At 31.6% G+C, this 16624-nt stretch overlaps 1 protein-coding gene across 1 annotated transcript; it reads right to left on the bottom strand.

Annotated features, from left to right (window-relative positions):
• Window positions 1–4570: 4570 nt before the first annotated feature.
• Window positions 4571–6676, bottom strand: LOC105123872 (cytochrome P450 78A7-like). Its single transcript, XM_011023636.1, has 2 exons — window positions 5557–6676; window positions 4571–5467 (listed from the first exon to the last, which is right to left on the bottom strand). Exons 1-2 carry the CDS (start codon window positions 6544–6546, stop codon window positions 4856–4858), a joined length of 1602 nt encoding a protein of 533 aa, XP_011021938.1. The 5' UTR covers window positions 6547–6676; the 3' UTR covers window positions 4571–4855.
• Window positions 6677–16624: the final 9948 nt, after the last annotated feature.

The raw sequence follows: 16624 nt of genomic DNA on the forward strand, positions 1-16624 counted from the left end.
AGAGAGAGAGAGAGAGAGAGAGAGAGAGAGGAAAGACAGTTGTATAGATGACCTAATGGATGAAGAAGTGAATCATTCATCCGCCACATGATCATATATTATCTATATCTATCGCGTTTTAAACTATAATTCAAATAAAAAAACAGTCAAAATAATATTTTTCATATTAAAACGCTGTTCAAGCTATGTAGATATATAAATTATTAATCAAATCGGATGAATTATAAATTATGGTCTAATGAAATCTTTGTCCCTCTTTAATTAATTATAACAATAAAATCATAACATAAACCGACTGATGTGATTAGATGACCTAACCATTTATTGGCAGAATTAACCTAAAAACCAATTATGGACGCGACAATTTGAACGAACTATTTACTTACGAGGGAACAATACATGGATTTTGTTAAGTGATAAAACGCCATCTTAATTTTGAGGAAAATAAAATTAAAAAATTCCTTTGTAATCGACACGCCCAAAATAAAAGAAGTGTAACTCCATTTTGTTTGAGTAGCTTGCATTGGTGAGGAGGGTGACAGTTCCGAGGTTTTTTTTTTAAAACAGTGTGGTTGTCTGATTATTTTTTAAATAATTTTTTATATTAAAATATATATTAATTATATATTTTTTATTTTTTAAAAATTATTTTTAATATCAGTATATTAAAATAATTTAAAAACACTAAATATGTATTAATTTAAATTAAATCAAAATTAAAAAAATTAAAATTTATTAAAAAATACTGTAAAAAAACAAAAACAAACCGTCCTTCTCATTCAAGCAAAAACAAAAAATGAGCCCTTCGAGGACTCTGTATAGTGGAATCTGGGCTTCAAATTGACAGCGTACCTATATATCCTACAGGTATAGTTATTGTCCTAGCGTATAGCAAGTTTAGATTCGCAAGCATCCTCAAAAAAGGGCCACTCATCTGCTAGAAACCTGTAGAAAGCAACTAGCTAGGCATGAAAGGAAAAACTAGCCCTTGAAGATGACAAGGAAGGAGTTCACTCTTCATGACAATTTGATCGAAGAGATAACCTGGAAACCAACTAAATCAAAAATAGCAATTGATAAGATCCATTTGTTATTTGTTTATTTATCAACCAGTTAAAAGAAATTAATATTAAATTCTTGATTGCATTTTAATCACCCGCAGGTCAACCCTAATCATTTTAGAGGGAGAGGCAACCTTTTTCCATTATAATATCCCGAATGGACAGTAGTACGTAATTATTGACACGTCAACATTTGAACTGCTGTAAGCAGATCTCGATATTAAAAAAAAAAACAAAAGTGGCCCAAAATTTCTTCTGACGTTGAAATCGTAAAATGGTTGTTAAAATTAGTTTTGATATTAATATATTAAAATTATTTAAAATATTAAAAAAATATTGATTTAAAAAATTAAATATTTTTAAAATACAAATAAACAGGACTATAGTTAAAAATTTAATATAATTATATTTATTCATACTACCACGTCATATTATTACAATATATTAAACATATACGTATATACTTCTATCTATTACAACTTTCAAGAAAAAATTTGTTTTGGTGCTTGCTCACTATATAATGAGCCTAAATATCCGTGGAAGAAATACCTGGAAATCTATATAGAAAATTCAATGTTCATATAAAATCTCCGTAATAAATTCATCAAATATTGCATAACAAAACTTACAGACAATTCTAATTTATTTATTTTTCTTGCATTCCATTCCATGTCATACATCCTCGAGTTCCTATCCATATACCAACTTTAATACATGACCTGGTTTATTGTTTTTATAAAATATTATTTGTTATAACCCAATTTGTATATTTCATGATTTTGTTTTTGTTACTCACAAAACCTAAAATACATCATTTCAAGTAACATCACATACTTACCTTATTAGATATTATTTCCTCTAAAATTTCCTGTCCACTTATTTTTAAGGCTTTCATCTATATCTTTTTCAGAATTCTAAACACATTTTAAAATATTAAATATTAACTATTTTAATATATCATGACTCTAATGCTATTCTTATTACATGTTTTTCTACATAATTCAAGTTCTATTATTAATGCAACATGACAAGACTTTCAAAAATAACATAAATACTACATTAACCCAAAGTAATCATTTCATTCCTTCCTATGCTTAGTTTTGGTAAATTCCTATTTTTTTTAAAAAAAAAAAAGTTCTGTCCATAATTTTTATGAAATTAGTCCTATAAATATTATTTAAACATACCAATAATACAATTTAAACACAAATAGCACAACAATACTGTAAATCTATCCTCATTTCCTTGACATAGGCCAAACTTCCTATTAAGGACAACATGGATTTTTTTCTTTAATTTCTCAAGCAATGAACCTCATGCTCATTCATTAAATACACCACATAACACAACCAAGCACAGATTTCATATCACTTTAAACTAAGTAAATCCATCATTCCTATATTCCGAGGCCAAAACTCTTACACCAAAAGGGACATGGTTTCTTTTCAATTTCTTACGATTAGTCACTTACCTTATTCTTTTTCATTCCCAACAACATTATTTAAACAAGTTTACATATCAATAAAACACAACGCCTTTAACAAGGATTCTAAATAATAATTCATTAATGATTTTAATTAATTAGTTAAACAATGATTCTAAACTCAAATCCTTTTTTATTTTCTTATCCCTACAAGCCTTGCCTTACATTGTTGTTCTTACACACAATGGACTCCAAGTGATCTTACAAGCTTCACAAATGACCATAACTTAAGATGTCTTTTTTTATATTTAATTTATAAAGGATATCGAAATCGTCCGTATCCTACAACTGTATATAGCTTAAAAATATTTTTTAAAATTAATTTTAATCTAAAAATTTAAAGATTATTAAAACCAGAGTTTCTAAAATAAGGTTTATTCCGTGAAGTATATCTTATTTTTCAAATAATAAATCTTTAAAGTGTCAATAGCAAGTGATCGGGGCATTAAAAAACACTTTTCTTAGCCTACTTTTGTGCATGAAATGAAATAAAGATTATCAAGTATAGTTTTTTTTTTTTTGTAATACATTTTCTTGTTGGCTAAAGTACTTGTATTTTCATTGTTCACTACACTAAGCTTTATTTTTCCAACTAAGATTTATTTGTTCACTACACTAAGCTTTATTTTTCCAGCTAAGATTTATTAAGTAAGTTAAGAGTCAATTTTTACTTCTATACAAATAATGAAGTAATTTTGACATTCCTTTCACCTTATTGATTCCGAGTTGGTCAATCTATATCTTCCCCTGAAAAACTCTCATGCTACCTCATTTAATACCAACCTCAAATCAATCATTCAATAACACATGTAGATGGTTGAGGGCTTTTGTTGTCTCCTTTTCTTCGATTTTCAAATACTAATTGTTGAAAATTAAAGCATACAAAGTATTTGAACCCCATCTCTTCCTTGAATCAAAATTAATATACAGTGCTTTTCGAGCACTGTAGGAGACTTGATTTTAATGTTGATACTCAGGCTAACTTGTTAAATTATTACTGTTAATATAAATATTCAGTTCAGCTTACTAAATTGATACTAATAATGTTCATGTACAATTTAGATAAAATAGGTGTACGGTTATAGTTGTGATTTCCCTCAGGAGTATTTGAGATTATATTTCTATTGATTTCTAAAATATTTTTCTAATATAAATATATTTAATTTTTTTATTTTTTTAGAATTTATTTTTAACCCGAGTTTATTAATCTAAAATTATATAAAAAAATTTCAAAAACAAAATATAATTTTCAAAAACATTTTTTAAATATATAAAAAAATTATAAAAAAAAATTCATTACTTTTTTAACACAAAAAAGAACTCAATCTATGGCTAGACAGCTCTATTGGGTCCCCAGGTGAAAAACATTCAAATTGGATCATGTTTCACACTAAGAAATACAGTGTATTTACCAAATTCAGTAGAGATCGACGATCCAAATTTCTTTTAAAAACCTTGTTGAATTTTCACTGTAATATTCTTTTCTGTAATTAACAATTTCAGTAGAGATGGACGATTCCAGGGTTTTTTTTTTAAGTTTATTGAATTTAACTCTAGTATCTTTATCATGGAAGTTAAGAAGAAACAAACTATCTTCCTAAAGAAGCCAATCTAAGTGGAGTCTACAGATGCTAATCTCGAAGAATTGCAACGGACAATCTACAACCCTAGGGTCAACCCATGTCGTACAAACAGTTATTACACCTGCTACATGAAAGCATGCGAAAGCGTGAGATCAATATGCACAAGCCAGTTAGAACAGAAACAATTTGCTTTCATTTCCCATGTAAGTTGTTTCATCATACCAGAAGATCTCAACGAAAACAACACATATAATTAAATATGATTGCATTCCATCCAGCTTGATCATCTATGAATATTTTTGTATCTAACATTGATCAGTTATCCGTGTTGTAACTTAAGCAACTTGTTTACACTACCTGACATTTACATGAAAGAAAGCTAAGGCGTGAGACGACATCCCCAATGCGTGTTAGGACAATTTAGAGAATTTCGTAGATCTAAGCATCGGACGTTCGGAGCCCTTGTCATTCAAACAGTTGGGGAGTTATAATACAAGAAACACCATATTAAGCGGCAGCAAATACCATAATGATACACGAGGAAGAAGGGCTCCTAGTTCTAAAGATTCCACAAAATTGGAGCCCTTCCGATGGCGCTATCAAGTAGCAAACCAACCATATAACCTAAGGATATATGGTAGAGGGAAAAGGAAAATTAGTATAGGAAAAGCTACAAAGACCACAAGCCCACAGACCCTATAACCAATAAAAACCCTACAGACCTCTGATTATTTCCTTTGCACAGCCAAGGCATGGAGGGGATACTTCATTTCACAAGACAGCTTCAGGACCTCACTTAGGTCAACTGGGTGATCCACATCTTGATTCCACTTGAAACAGTGAACTAACTTGGCCACCCAGAGCGTCACAGTGACCAACCCTAACATCTTGCCAGGGCACACCCTCCGTCCAGCCCCAAAGGGTGCAAGCCTCAGATCATTACCCCTCACATCCACGTCAGCTTCTATGAATCTCTCTGGCTTAAACTCCAGCGGATCTTCCCACACGTTTGGGTCATGAGTGATGGCCCACATGTTGACCATGGCAGTGGTGTTGGCAGGGATAACCATTCCATTGTTGAGATGGACGTCTGACGTGGACAACCTGGCCCACGACAATAGCGGACCCGGCGGGTGGACCCTGAGAGTCTCTTTCACCACTGCCTGCAGATAAGGCAATTTTGCTACGTCAGCATCTGTCAAGGCAGCCAAGCTTCCGTCTTTCACGGCCGTGTCTAGCTCACTATGAAGCTTTTCTTGAACCTCTGGGTGCAAGACCAACTCTGCCATAACCCACTCGGTTAACAGAGCAGTAGTATCTGTCCCTCTAAAAATCATTTCCTGCAAAACCAAATTCAACGAGTCGTTTAGTTTCCATAAGAAGAGCAGACGGGATGGTATACAGTTGATAATGAATAAAAGACTCGTACCCATAAGACCGCGACCATGTCATCGTCTTGAAGCTTCTCTTCACCATCAATAGACAGTAAAACATCAACAAAATCACAACTGTCACCAGCTTTTCTTGACTCACTGATTCTATGCTCTTCAATGATGCCCTTGACGAGTTTCCTAACTCTAGGAACGAGTTTCAAGCAACGTTCATTTATACGAAATGGGTCATAAAAGTAGTTGAGCCATGGCAGATAGTCACACCAATTGAATGCACCCAAAAGCTCAAACCCTTCTCGAACCATGCCTCTAAGCTCATCTAGGTCTTGGCTATTGTGTTCCATGTCGTACCTCTTTCCAAAAACACTTCCCATGATGTTGTTCAAGGAGGCAAACTGTAGGTGTTTTCTTAGAGAAACAAAACCGTTGAGTTTTTGCTCATTGGTTATGTCACGCAACATGGTCGCGCATTCCAACTGTCGGAGGGATTCATGGGCTAAAATGCGCCGCGGACAGAACAAGTGGCCAGAAGCTATTCTCCTTAGAAGCCGCCAGTAAGTGCCACTCGGCGCAAAGCCTATGGCCCGGCTAAACATGAGGCTCTTTGCCGACTGTTTAATGGGCCGGTCGGAAAAGTGGATAGAGGTCAAGATTTCTCGGGCAGTATGAGGGTCAGAAGCCACAACAACAGGAGTGGAGCCGAGGCTTAGAGCCATGAGCTGAGTGTTGTCTCTGCTCCAAGCCATTGAAGCCAAGGTGCGGTGAGCCAGGCCCCGGCACAATGTGAGAAGGCTACCGAAGATGGGTAAGCCTCGAGGTCCAGGAATGAGGCGGTGACCTCTTCGGTTTCTTCCATTTTTCCATGCAACACCACCAACAGCGAAAGCCCACGTGAGAATTCCTAGTGTCACAAAGGCCATCACAAGAGAAAACAAAACATATCCATCTATCAGAATTTCGGAACCTAGAAACGCTGGAAGGGTGTACACCCACCAACTCGTGTCTTTAGTCACCAAATCGAGTTCCATTTTGTAAATAAGAGATCTAGAATCTAAGAACGGAAGAAGAGAGGGTTTCCAGCCGAAATCAAAAGGGAGATTCTTAGACACCTACGGGGAAGCGATGGGGAAGTCTCAGAAGGATGGATGAGGCTGGAGGGTGGAGAAGGGTATAAATAGATAAAAGAGGTAGTTGGGTCACAGTGATGAAGAATTCGATGGGACTAAGAGATTGTTTTGAGTGCATCTGTGGTTCTGTTTTAAATAATTTTTTATGTTAAAATATAAATTAATAATAATTTTTTATTTTAAAAAAATTATTTTTAATATTAATATATTAAAATATATTAATTTTAAATAAAAAAAATTTTTAATTTCTTTTTTAAGATAGAAATAAATAGTCTCTAAAGTGCTTGCTTTGTTTTTTTAATTAAATAAATAAAAAAATTTAAATTTTTTTTTAACATAGAAATAAATAGTCTCTAAAGTGCTTGCTTTGTTTTTTTAATAAAATAATATTTTATTTATTTATTTATTTATATGTTTTAGAAATATTTTAAAAATTTTAATTTTCTTAATTAATATTCTTTTATATTTTTAGATTATTTGATATACTGATATTAAAATTAATATTTAAAAATAAAAAATATTATTTTAATATATTTTTAAATAAAAAATATTTTTAAAAATAACAATAACCCGAATATTTATCATTTACATGTTTGTGTATATATTTAATGTTTAGTAATAATAAGGAAAGAAGAGGACGGGGCTGGATTCACGTGGAGTGAAAGAGAGAGAGGGGATCGTGGCTTGCAGCAATGGCAAGAGCATGAGGTGGGGAGACTGGAGAGAGGGTGAGTTATTGTTTGCGAGCCCTGCATTTAATGGACCATAGTTTCTTTTTTTCTTTTTCCTCTTTTTTTAACAGAGGGACCATAGATTTATAAACGATGAGCGAAATGGGAAAGGAAAGTGGATGTAAACACTTGCCATTGAAGTAAGGCATTGAGAACTGTGATGGCTTGAATTTATTGTGCGCAAAGAGAAGGTGAGAAGGACTGCAGAGTAGATTGGTGCTCATATTATTGATCTAAGACTGCAAAAAAAAAAAAAAAAAGCATATTCTTGTTATTTGTATATAGCCAATTGACCAATGACTACTTGTTATAAGCCGCTATAGAAGCGTTGAACCTATTGCATACCATCTTCTTCGTGCATGCACCTTCCTCAAGGACTGGGGGTGGTTGGCCCCCATTAGAAAACTGGCTGTGGTTATTTTGGACTCCTTTGGAGGATGAAATGGTAGGTGTGGCGGTGGGGACTCTTTCCAACTTGCTTCAATATGGATACAGATTGAAGGATAAATACCACATGGATTTTACTTCCAAATAAATAATGGAAGAGTTAAATCAATTCTTGATACGATAGTGTATGTCAGTGGAAACAAAAATAAATAAATAAATAAAACGCAAAGGAAATTCACTGTCTATCCAGCACTATAATGAAGTGATGCTTTTATTTTACTTCCAAATAAATAATGGAAGAGTCAAATCAATTCTTGATACGACATGCTTGAAATAAAAATAATAAACCTTGATTTTGGAGAGGTATTTTGGTTTTTACACACGGTCTCTTGGTCAATTAATAATTGTACAGGGTATTGATATTTTTTTATGATTTTTAAATGATTAAATTACTTAGTCATCCCTAATTTCAAATGAAATTAAAACAACTGGCTAAGGTTTTTTTTTTTTCCTTTTTCTCTGTACAGTAAAAACAGTCTTTACTATTGCAGTCGAGACTGCAAGAAGAGATGAATTGTTGACCAGAAGGTAATTGAGTCTTTTTAAATAGTTTTTATGGTGAATTTTGAATACAGGAAGTAATTTCGTCTTTTTATCTCAAAATATTCATTTGTTTTTCAATAAAGATGTTTTTATGGTGAATTTTGAATAAGGGAGTAATTCCGTTTTTTTATTTCAAAATATTCTTTTTTTCAATAAAAATGATGTCTTGCAATAATCATTAGTTGGCATATAAAAAACAATGTATTTTAAAATAATATGTGTAATGTCTTCAAGTGACCAAAAACTTTTTATCATTATCTTATTAGATGGGTTATCATGTCTACTTCCACCAAGTGTGAGACTTGTACTCATAGGTGTTATAGTTTATTTTTGGTTAACTTTTTTATTATTATTCTTTTCTTTTTTATCACAAAAAATTATAAGTTTGTTTTATCTTTTATTTTTTAATTTATGATTTTTCTCTTTGATCTTTTTATATAAATTTTATTTGTTTTTGATTTAGCCCTTCATTTTCAATTTTAGCATATTTTATTTTTCCCTGTTTAGTCCTTGTTGTTTTAATTTATGAATATTTTTATTGGCTCTTTTGTAAAAGTTTTTTAATTTTCAATTTAGTTATTAATTCTAATTTGCAATGTATAATATTTTTTTATTCGGCTCTTTTTTTATTTTTTATTTTTCCCTTTGTCAAAATTTTGATAGTTTTCAATTTCATCCTTCAATCTAAATTTGTTATTTTATTTTTAATTTAACCCTCGTATTTTTATTTATTTTTTCACTTCTAGAAAACATTGTGTTAAATTTGACCATTTGATTAAGTAATTGTTCTCGCCTTTTTTTTTTCATCCTCATTCTGTTAATTACTATATTTTATTTTGAATCATTTTATTTAATTAATGTTTTTTCTTAATTTTATCACTCGACATTTAATTTGTAAAGTATTTGACTTCTCGATTTTTTTATGCAAGGTGCTCATAGTATGATGACTTGTGTCGTGACTTTTTAAAATTATATATATCATGACATTGAAACCCGATCAAGGTATCAATTTACGGAAAAACACGGGTTACGGGTCACATAGATTGACCTGAATTAGGTTAATTAACCCGAGCCAACCTTTTTATATAGACATGTGAAAATTACATCATTTAAAAAAAGAATTCTAAGGGTTTTTAGTATATCTGTTCATGGAAAATTAGATTCTGAGTTAACTTATTTTTTTACCGGATCAAACAAAGTCAATACCCCCTGTTTTCATTGGAACCTGGCTTGGTTTAAGTCTTGGATTACCTAGATCACAAGTTAGATTACTAGGTCAGGTTATTTATTAAATTATCTCAATTTTATTACTAAATCTATAAGTTTCAAGAGTTAACTCGAATTTGTTTGTTTTTTTCATGTTTATCACACTTACATGTTTCCCAATGATTTTTTTTTTCAAGATTATTGTTGTCAAATATGTATGTATATATGTATCTTTCTTTTATTTTTCTCATTAAAATAAAACCAACCCGTTTAACTCGCTCAAGGATATAACTTGGTGCCTTTTCTTTTTAGTTTTTTTTTTAAATTTCAATTTAACTCTTCAATTTAAAAATTGTTCTCAACCCTTGGTTTATTTTTTATTTTATTTTTCACCCTTGTTCTTTTATTATTATTTTTCTAGATGCTTTCGCATGATTGATTTTTTCTTTTAATTTTATTATTTGTCGTTTAATTTCTTGAAGACTATACTTCTCTATTTTCTCATGTACGATACTTTCGTTTCAAAAATATTTTTAAAATAAAAAAATAAACAGCTCCTACTAACCACAGTTATTATTGAATTTTATTTTGATGGTAAAATATATGGAGAACTAAGTTAATTTTTTAAATAAAAAAATACGAGAGAAGGCATAGTATAAATGATTGATTAGTACCGTAGAAGTTTTTGTTTTTTCATAAAAAAATTAAATTATTTTTATTTAAAAAAATTAAATTTATATTTTTAGATATTTTTTAATAATTTTAATATATTAATATTAAAAGTACAACAAGAATATTATTCTACCCTATCTTCAATTGAAAAATATTTTTAAAATCATCATATCACGGAACACACACCATGTCGCTTAGCCCACCAGCCGCATCTTCAGCAGGAGCTTTAGACCGTTGGATCTGTTTCTGATACCTGGTGCTGCTGCAATTAGATATTTAAGGAGAGAAACGATTGGCTAGGCAAACTCTGTCAGCTAGGAACGTCTGTATTAAATTAATATTTTAGGGCGGTCTTCCTAGGACCAGAAAGAATGGGGAACCTGCCTCCGGAAGTAAAGACGAAAACTCCTCCGCTTGGAAAGTACAATGAAGGCGCGCAAGACATCGATGCCCTAAGCACCACAGCTGGCAATGAGGCTGATTCTTCTTCCGTAACAAGGTGGAATCAGCCATTAGTGATTTAAGTTGTCTTGATTTTTTACTAAGAAAATTTATAATAAATCTATTTGACCAAAGTACCTCTTGGAATTAATAAAATAATAAAACTCATAATCAACTCTTTTTTTTATATTTTTTTATTGTCTACCATCCTTTATTTTATCGTGACTTAACTAAAATATACAGTTTCAACTTGGACTCCCGTGGTACGTGCTCTGCCATGCATAGGAGTAAAAGAATTTTAGAACACAAAAAATTAAAGTATTTAAAAAAAAAGATTTTAGCAGTAAACTCAAAATATATAGCTTATTAAACAATATTTTTTAAAAAATATTAAGATAATAATATATTAAAAAATATTTTTATTTATTATTAAAATAACAAAAATATTTGATTAATATGTATCAACATGTAAAATTAACAATCTAAGTTATAAAACTATCATAATTTTATAAAAAATAAATTGAAATAAATGAAAGAGTTTGGTTTATAATCAATTAAATGTTCAAAGGGAAAGAGTTTGGTTTATAATCAATTAAATCTTCAAAGGATAAAATTAATAAAAAAAATAATATTCAATTAAAAAAACTTGAAATTCAAGTTAATTAATCAAACTCACAACTTTAGTTATATCTATCATTAGATTTAAAAAAAATATTTTTTAAATTATTTTTTAATTAATTATACAACAATAAAATGTGTGAGATTTTTTTTAGTGAAATACTTCAAATAGAAAAAAAAAATGACCAAGATAGACAATGGATTGAGACATCAAAAGTAACCCAAGTTTTTTATACTAAATACAAAATGGGCCTTTTTTATATTTTAAATCAATAAAAAAATCACATTGATAATAAATAGTTTAAAAAAATAAAAAAATAACAAAATATTAAATAACAAAAAAAATAAGTTGTGAAGAAAAATACGGGTAATAAAAAAAAATAAAGCATGTCCGGCCTTCACTTGGCCTATCAATAAGAATTCTGAGGGTCTATCTCAGTGGTCAACTGCAAGGCTTGTTTTGTGATTGTCCCAAGTTCGATCCTTTCTGTGCATCAGCCTATCACCCCTACGGTGCCTTACCTGTCTACCGGGCTTGCAGGATGTTTAGCAGGTTCGGGGATTAGTCGTGTTGCGTGTAAGTTGCGCCAGACACCCCGAATTATAAAAAAAATAAAAATAAAATAAGAATCCTGACCACTTTATAAACAAAATTAAAAGATAGACGATTCGTGTCCCTAAAATCTAGGGATGAAGGGATGGCTGAAAAAATAAGATAAGTTTTTTATGCATAAAATTTTAATTTTTAAGTTATTTTTTTACTCACAACACTTAAAAAAACACAAACAAGCCTTGATTAATCTATTTACAGCTTTAAACAACTCAAAATTTTATTTAAAAACCTAAAATCAACTTGAATACAAAAAAATTCTCAAACATAAATCTACCATTCCATGTGATGATAATGTCAGGAAACACTCTAATAAAACTTTTATTGTCAAATAGAATTTATTAGCACTAAAATAACTTGCCCTATCAATAAGAATTCTGAGGATCTATCTCAGTGATCAACTGCAAGGCTTGTTTTGTGATTGTCCCGAGTTTGATCATTTTTGTGCATCAGCCTATCATCCCCGCGGTGTCTTACCTGTCTATTGGGCTTGCAGGATATTTAGTAGGTCCGGGGATTAGTCGTGGTGCGCGTAAGCTGAGCCGGACACTCCGGGTTATAAAAAAAAAAATAAGAATCCTAACTACTTTATAAACAAAAATAAAAGATAGATGATTCGTGTCCCTAAAATCCAGGGATGAAGGGATGGCTGGAAAAATAAGATAAGTTTTTTATACATAAAATTTTAATTTTTAAGTTATTTTTTTACTCACAACACTTAAAAAAACACAAACAAGCCTTGATTAATCTATTTACAGCTTTAAACAACTCAAAATTTTATTTAAAAACCTAAAATCAACTTGAATACAAAAAAATTCTCAAACATAAATCTACCATTCCATGTGATGATAATGTCAGGAAACACTCTAATAAAACTTTTATTGTCAAATAGAATTTATTAGCACTAAAATCAATAATGTTAATAACTAGAATCAATATCAACCAACATCTTTTTTTTTTATAACTAGAATCCAGTAACTTTCTTTCTCATCTATGAAACAACAAACTAGAAAATAAGTAGAATAAAGTCTTATAATAAAATTATATATTTTCAAACTAAAAGGACCGAAATGATATCACTCTAGAATTTTGAAAACTAGATTAAACATTTCTCACAAATTTGGAAATTGCCACTTGTTTTCCTTACATTTTTTATTTTGATCTTAATTCTTTCAATCTTGTCATTTCTTAACAAATTGGAAGTATGTAGCTACTAATTTAGTCTAAAAAGGATCAAATTAAAGGATAAAAAAGTATTAGCACAAAAATGAAGAAAAAAGAAAAAGAAATAATGCACCACTGTAATTCATAATGATTTTCAAGAGGTTGTACAACATATTCATGCACGCTAAAAACACAACGCCTCTTAGCTTTTTTTGTTAATTTTTGTAAACAGTGTTGTAACTCAATTTTGGATTCACTAAGATTTTCTCTAATGTTATTTTATTTTATTATTCATAAAAAATATAAATAAAAAAAATTAAAATATATTTTCTCGAGTCAACCATATCTTTCGATCAAAATCGAGTCCACCAGGTCAATATGGGTTAAACGATGTCGACTGGGATAAAAAATGAGTTTCGGGCTGTTTCGAATCAAAACCATCATTTTCGATCAAAACCGAGTCCACTGGGTCAATACAGGTCCTACCATGTAAATCGGGATGAAAAATGAGTTTCGGGCCTTTCGGGTCAAAACCGTCATTTTCGATCAAAACCGAGTTCACTAGGTCAATATGGGTTCCACTATGTCGAGTGACACGACTGAAAGATTGATGTCTTCTCCCAAGTGCAGGAGTGTCGAAGTAATAAATAACCCGGCAAGACCGGGGTCGAACCACAAGGAGGTTAATTGTACAAATTATAAACAACAATAATAGCAATAACAAATAATAAAACAAAAAAAATAATTCAATTTTGTCACAGTAGGTGGAGGATTTTTGCCGATGGTAGGCGGTGCAGTTGTACATTGAAAATTTTACAAAATCCCGTGATTACTTGCATAATCTGTGATTCGTTGTCCCCTATCATTGGCTATAAATAACCAATGAAACCAAGCTAACAGGAGGAGAAAGAGAAACAGAAAACAAGAGAATTCTGAATTCTGAATTCGATAGCAAACTATTTGTGTTACTATTTGACATTGTTTATTTATTTTTTTACTTTTTTTTCACTCTAGTAAGGTATTGATTTTTTTTTAAAACAATTTGAAAAATACCAAAAATATCTTAACCGTTAGATCTAAAAGTATTTAAATCTGAGCTTTTGATTTTTTAAGATATAATAGGCTTTACCACATCGGATTAAAACACAAATCCATCCTAGCCTTTAAAATAATATGCCCTTTGATCCTATTACGCCACGTCATCAAGTGTGCCCAACTCTCGGTACACCGCTACACACCAGATCAAGTTTCGGGTCAAAACCGTCATTTTCGGTCAAAACCGAGTCCACCGGGTCAATACGGGTCCCACCATGTCGACCGGGATGAAAAATGAGTTTCGGACTATTTTTGGTCAAAAAACCCGGTCCACCGAGTTGATACCCGTATAAAAAATTTCGGTCAAAACCGAGTCCACCGGGTCAATACGGGTCCCACCATGTCGACCGCGATAAAAAAATGAGTTTCAGACTGTTACGGGTCAAAACCGTCATTTTCGGTCAAAACCGAGTCCACCGGGTCAATACGGGTCCCACCATGTCGACAGCGATGAAAAATGAGTTTCGGGCCGATTCGGGTCAAAACCGTCATTTTTTGTCAAAACCGAGTCCACCGAGTTGATTATTTCGGTCATTTTCGGGCTATTTTTTGTCAAAACTGGTATTTTTGGTCAAAAAACCCGGTCCACCTAGTTGATACCTGTATAAAAAAAAATTTGTAATTAAAATTGATTTTTAGCGGTTGAAAAACTTTTTATAATACTGATTTGAATTTTTAATTTTACCCCTATAAATAAATATTATTATTATATATAATAAAACAAAAAAAATAATTCAATTTTGTCACAGTAGGTGGAGGATTTTTGCCGATGGTAGGCGGTGCAGTTGTACATTGAAAATTTTACAAAATCCCGTGATTACTTGCATAATCTGTGATTCGTTGTCCCCTATCATTGGCTATAAATAACCAATGAAACCAAGCTAACAGGAGGAGAAAGAGAAACAGAAAACAAGAGAATTCTGAATTCTGAATTCGATAGCAAACTATTTGTGTTACTATTTGACATTGTTTATTTATTTTTTTACTTTTTTTTCACTCTAGTAAGGTATTGATTTTTTTTTAAAACAATTTGAAAAATACCAAAAATATCTTAACCGTTAGATCTAAAAGTATTTAAATCTGAGCTTTTGATTTTTTAAGATATAATAGGCTTTACCACATCGGATTAAAACACAAATCCATCCTAGCCTTTAAAATAATATGCCCTTTGATCCTATTACGCCACGTCATCAAGTGTGCCCAACTCTCGGTACACCGCTACACACCAGATCATAGCCCAGTCCATCCTGACCGTCCGATCAACTTACAGATCAAGCCAATTACAGCTACACGATATGTTCATCCGCGATCCAATGGTTCACAGGCTTCAGATGCACCGGTGCACCCTACGCTCGTCCATACTGTATCAAAACTCAGAGCCCCTCTCTCCTCTCGCCGGCGATTCTCTTTCTCTCATCTGATCTTCCATTTCCGGCCGTTTTAAGTGGCCAAACCACCACAGAAAGGTGCATCGCCTCCTCTGAAGCAAAACCCCGGCCGTTTTACACGATTTCACCGGCGATTCTGACAGGAAAAAGGCCATCAACGGCCGTCGAGACCACCACCATCAGAATCCTCGTCCTCAGATCTACTAGAATCAACCATCTGTTAGCCGGAATCTCACTGGAAAATTTCGCCGCCACCAACAGTAGCCGCGCGTGAGCCACAGGCGCTGCCAGTGACATTTTTGTAAATTTTAGAGAAATCCGTGGGTATTTCAGTCTTTTACCTATACGATGGCTCTCAGGTAATTTTCTATGATTTTTTATGGTATTTTTTTGATATTTTTATATATAAATACTTGTAAATTTTTGCATGTAAAAAAACAAAAATAAATTTAAAATAAATAACGATGCGGGTTCAACACCCATTTTATCATATCACTGTTCATGGGTCAAAACCTGATTCTTAAATATGGATATACCCATTTCTCAACAATATCAAAATAATTTTGTTTTATAAAATAAATATTATTTGTCGACGCGTCTTTTTTATTTACAAAAAAGGACCGATGTCAAAAATTTAAATACCAAATATGGATTATGTCCATTATTATTTCTTTTGGTAAATCAGACGTAACTCTCATTTTTAGGGACAAACGTCGATATTTTAGACAAAATCTCCTAATTTTAGGGACTAATATCATTTTTAACGTGTCTCCTATTTTTAGGGACCGACGTTAAACATCTTAAAAAATTTGCAAATAAGCTCAAAATATAATAGCATTTAAATCAAATAAAAAAAACACACAAGTAAGGGTAACCTTTCTCTGAAAGGATGTTTTAAGGGTAGTGTCTAACTTCCCTTAATTATAACTAACTCAGTACCTGAATCTCTAGGACCAATGTCTAATTTTAGATTTCTAATTCTCTCAAATTACTAGATAGCGACTCCAATAAAATCTTTATTTCCCCCACTCAAGAAAAAAACTAAATTATTCTTTTTGTTAAAA

The sequence above is a fragment of the Populus euphratica genome, unplaced genomic scaffold (genome assembly GCF_000495115.2).
Source record: "Populus euphratica unplaced genomic scaffold, PopEup_1.0 scaffold12.1, whole genome shotgun sequence".
Classification (NCBI taxonomy): Eukaryota; Viridiplantae; Streptophyta; class Magnoliopsida; order Malpighiales; family Salicaceae; genus Populus; species Populus euphratica.

What these genes read in the sequence shown, in the direction of transcription:
- LOC105123872 (XM_011023636.1), bottom strand. Translation starts at nt 6,546, where the DNA reads ATGGAACTCGATTTGGTGACTAAAGACACGAGTTGGTGGGTGTACACC. An exon ending in ACATGGTCGCGGTCTTATGG is followed by an intron (nt 5,468 to 5,556) that starts GTACGAGTCTTT and finishes TTGGTTTTGCAG; the next exon opens with GAAATGATTTTTAGAGGGAC.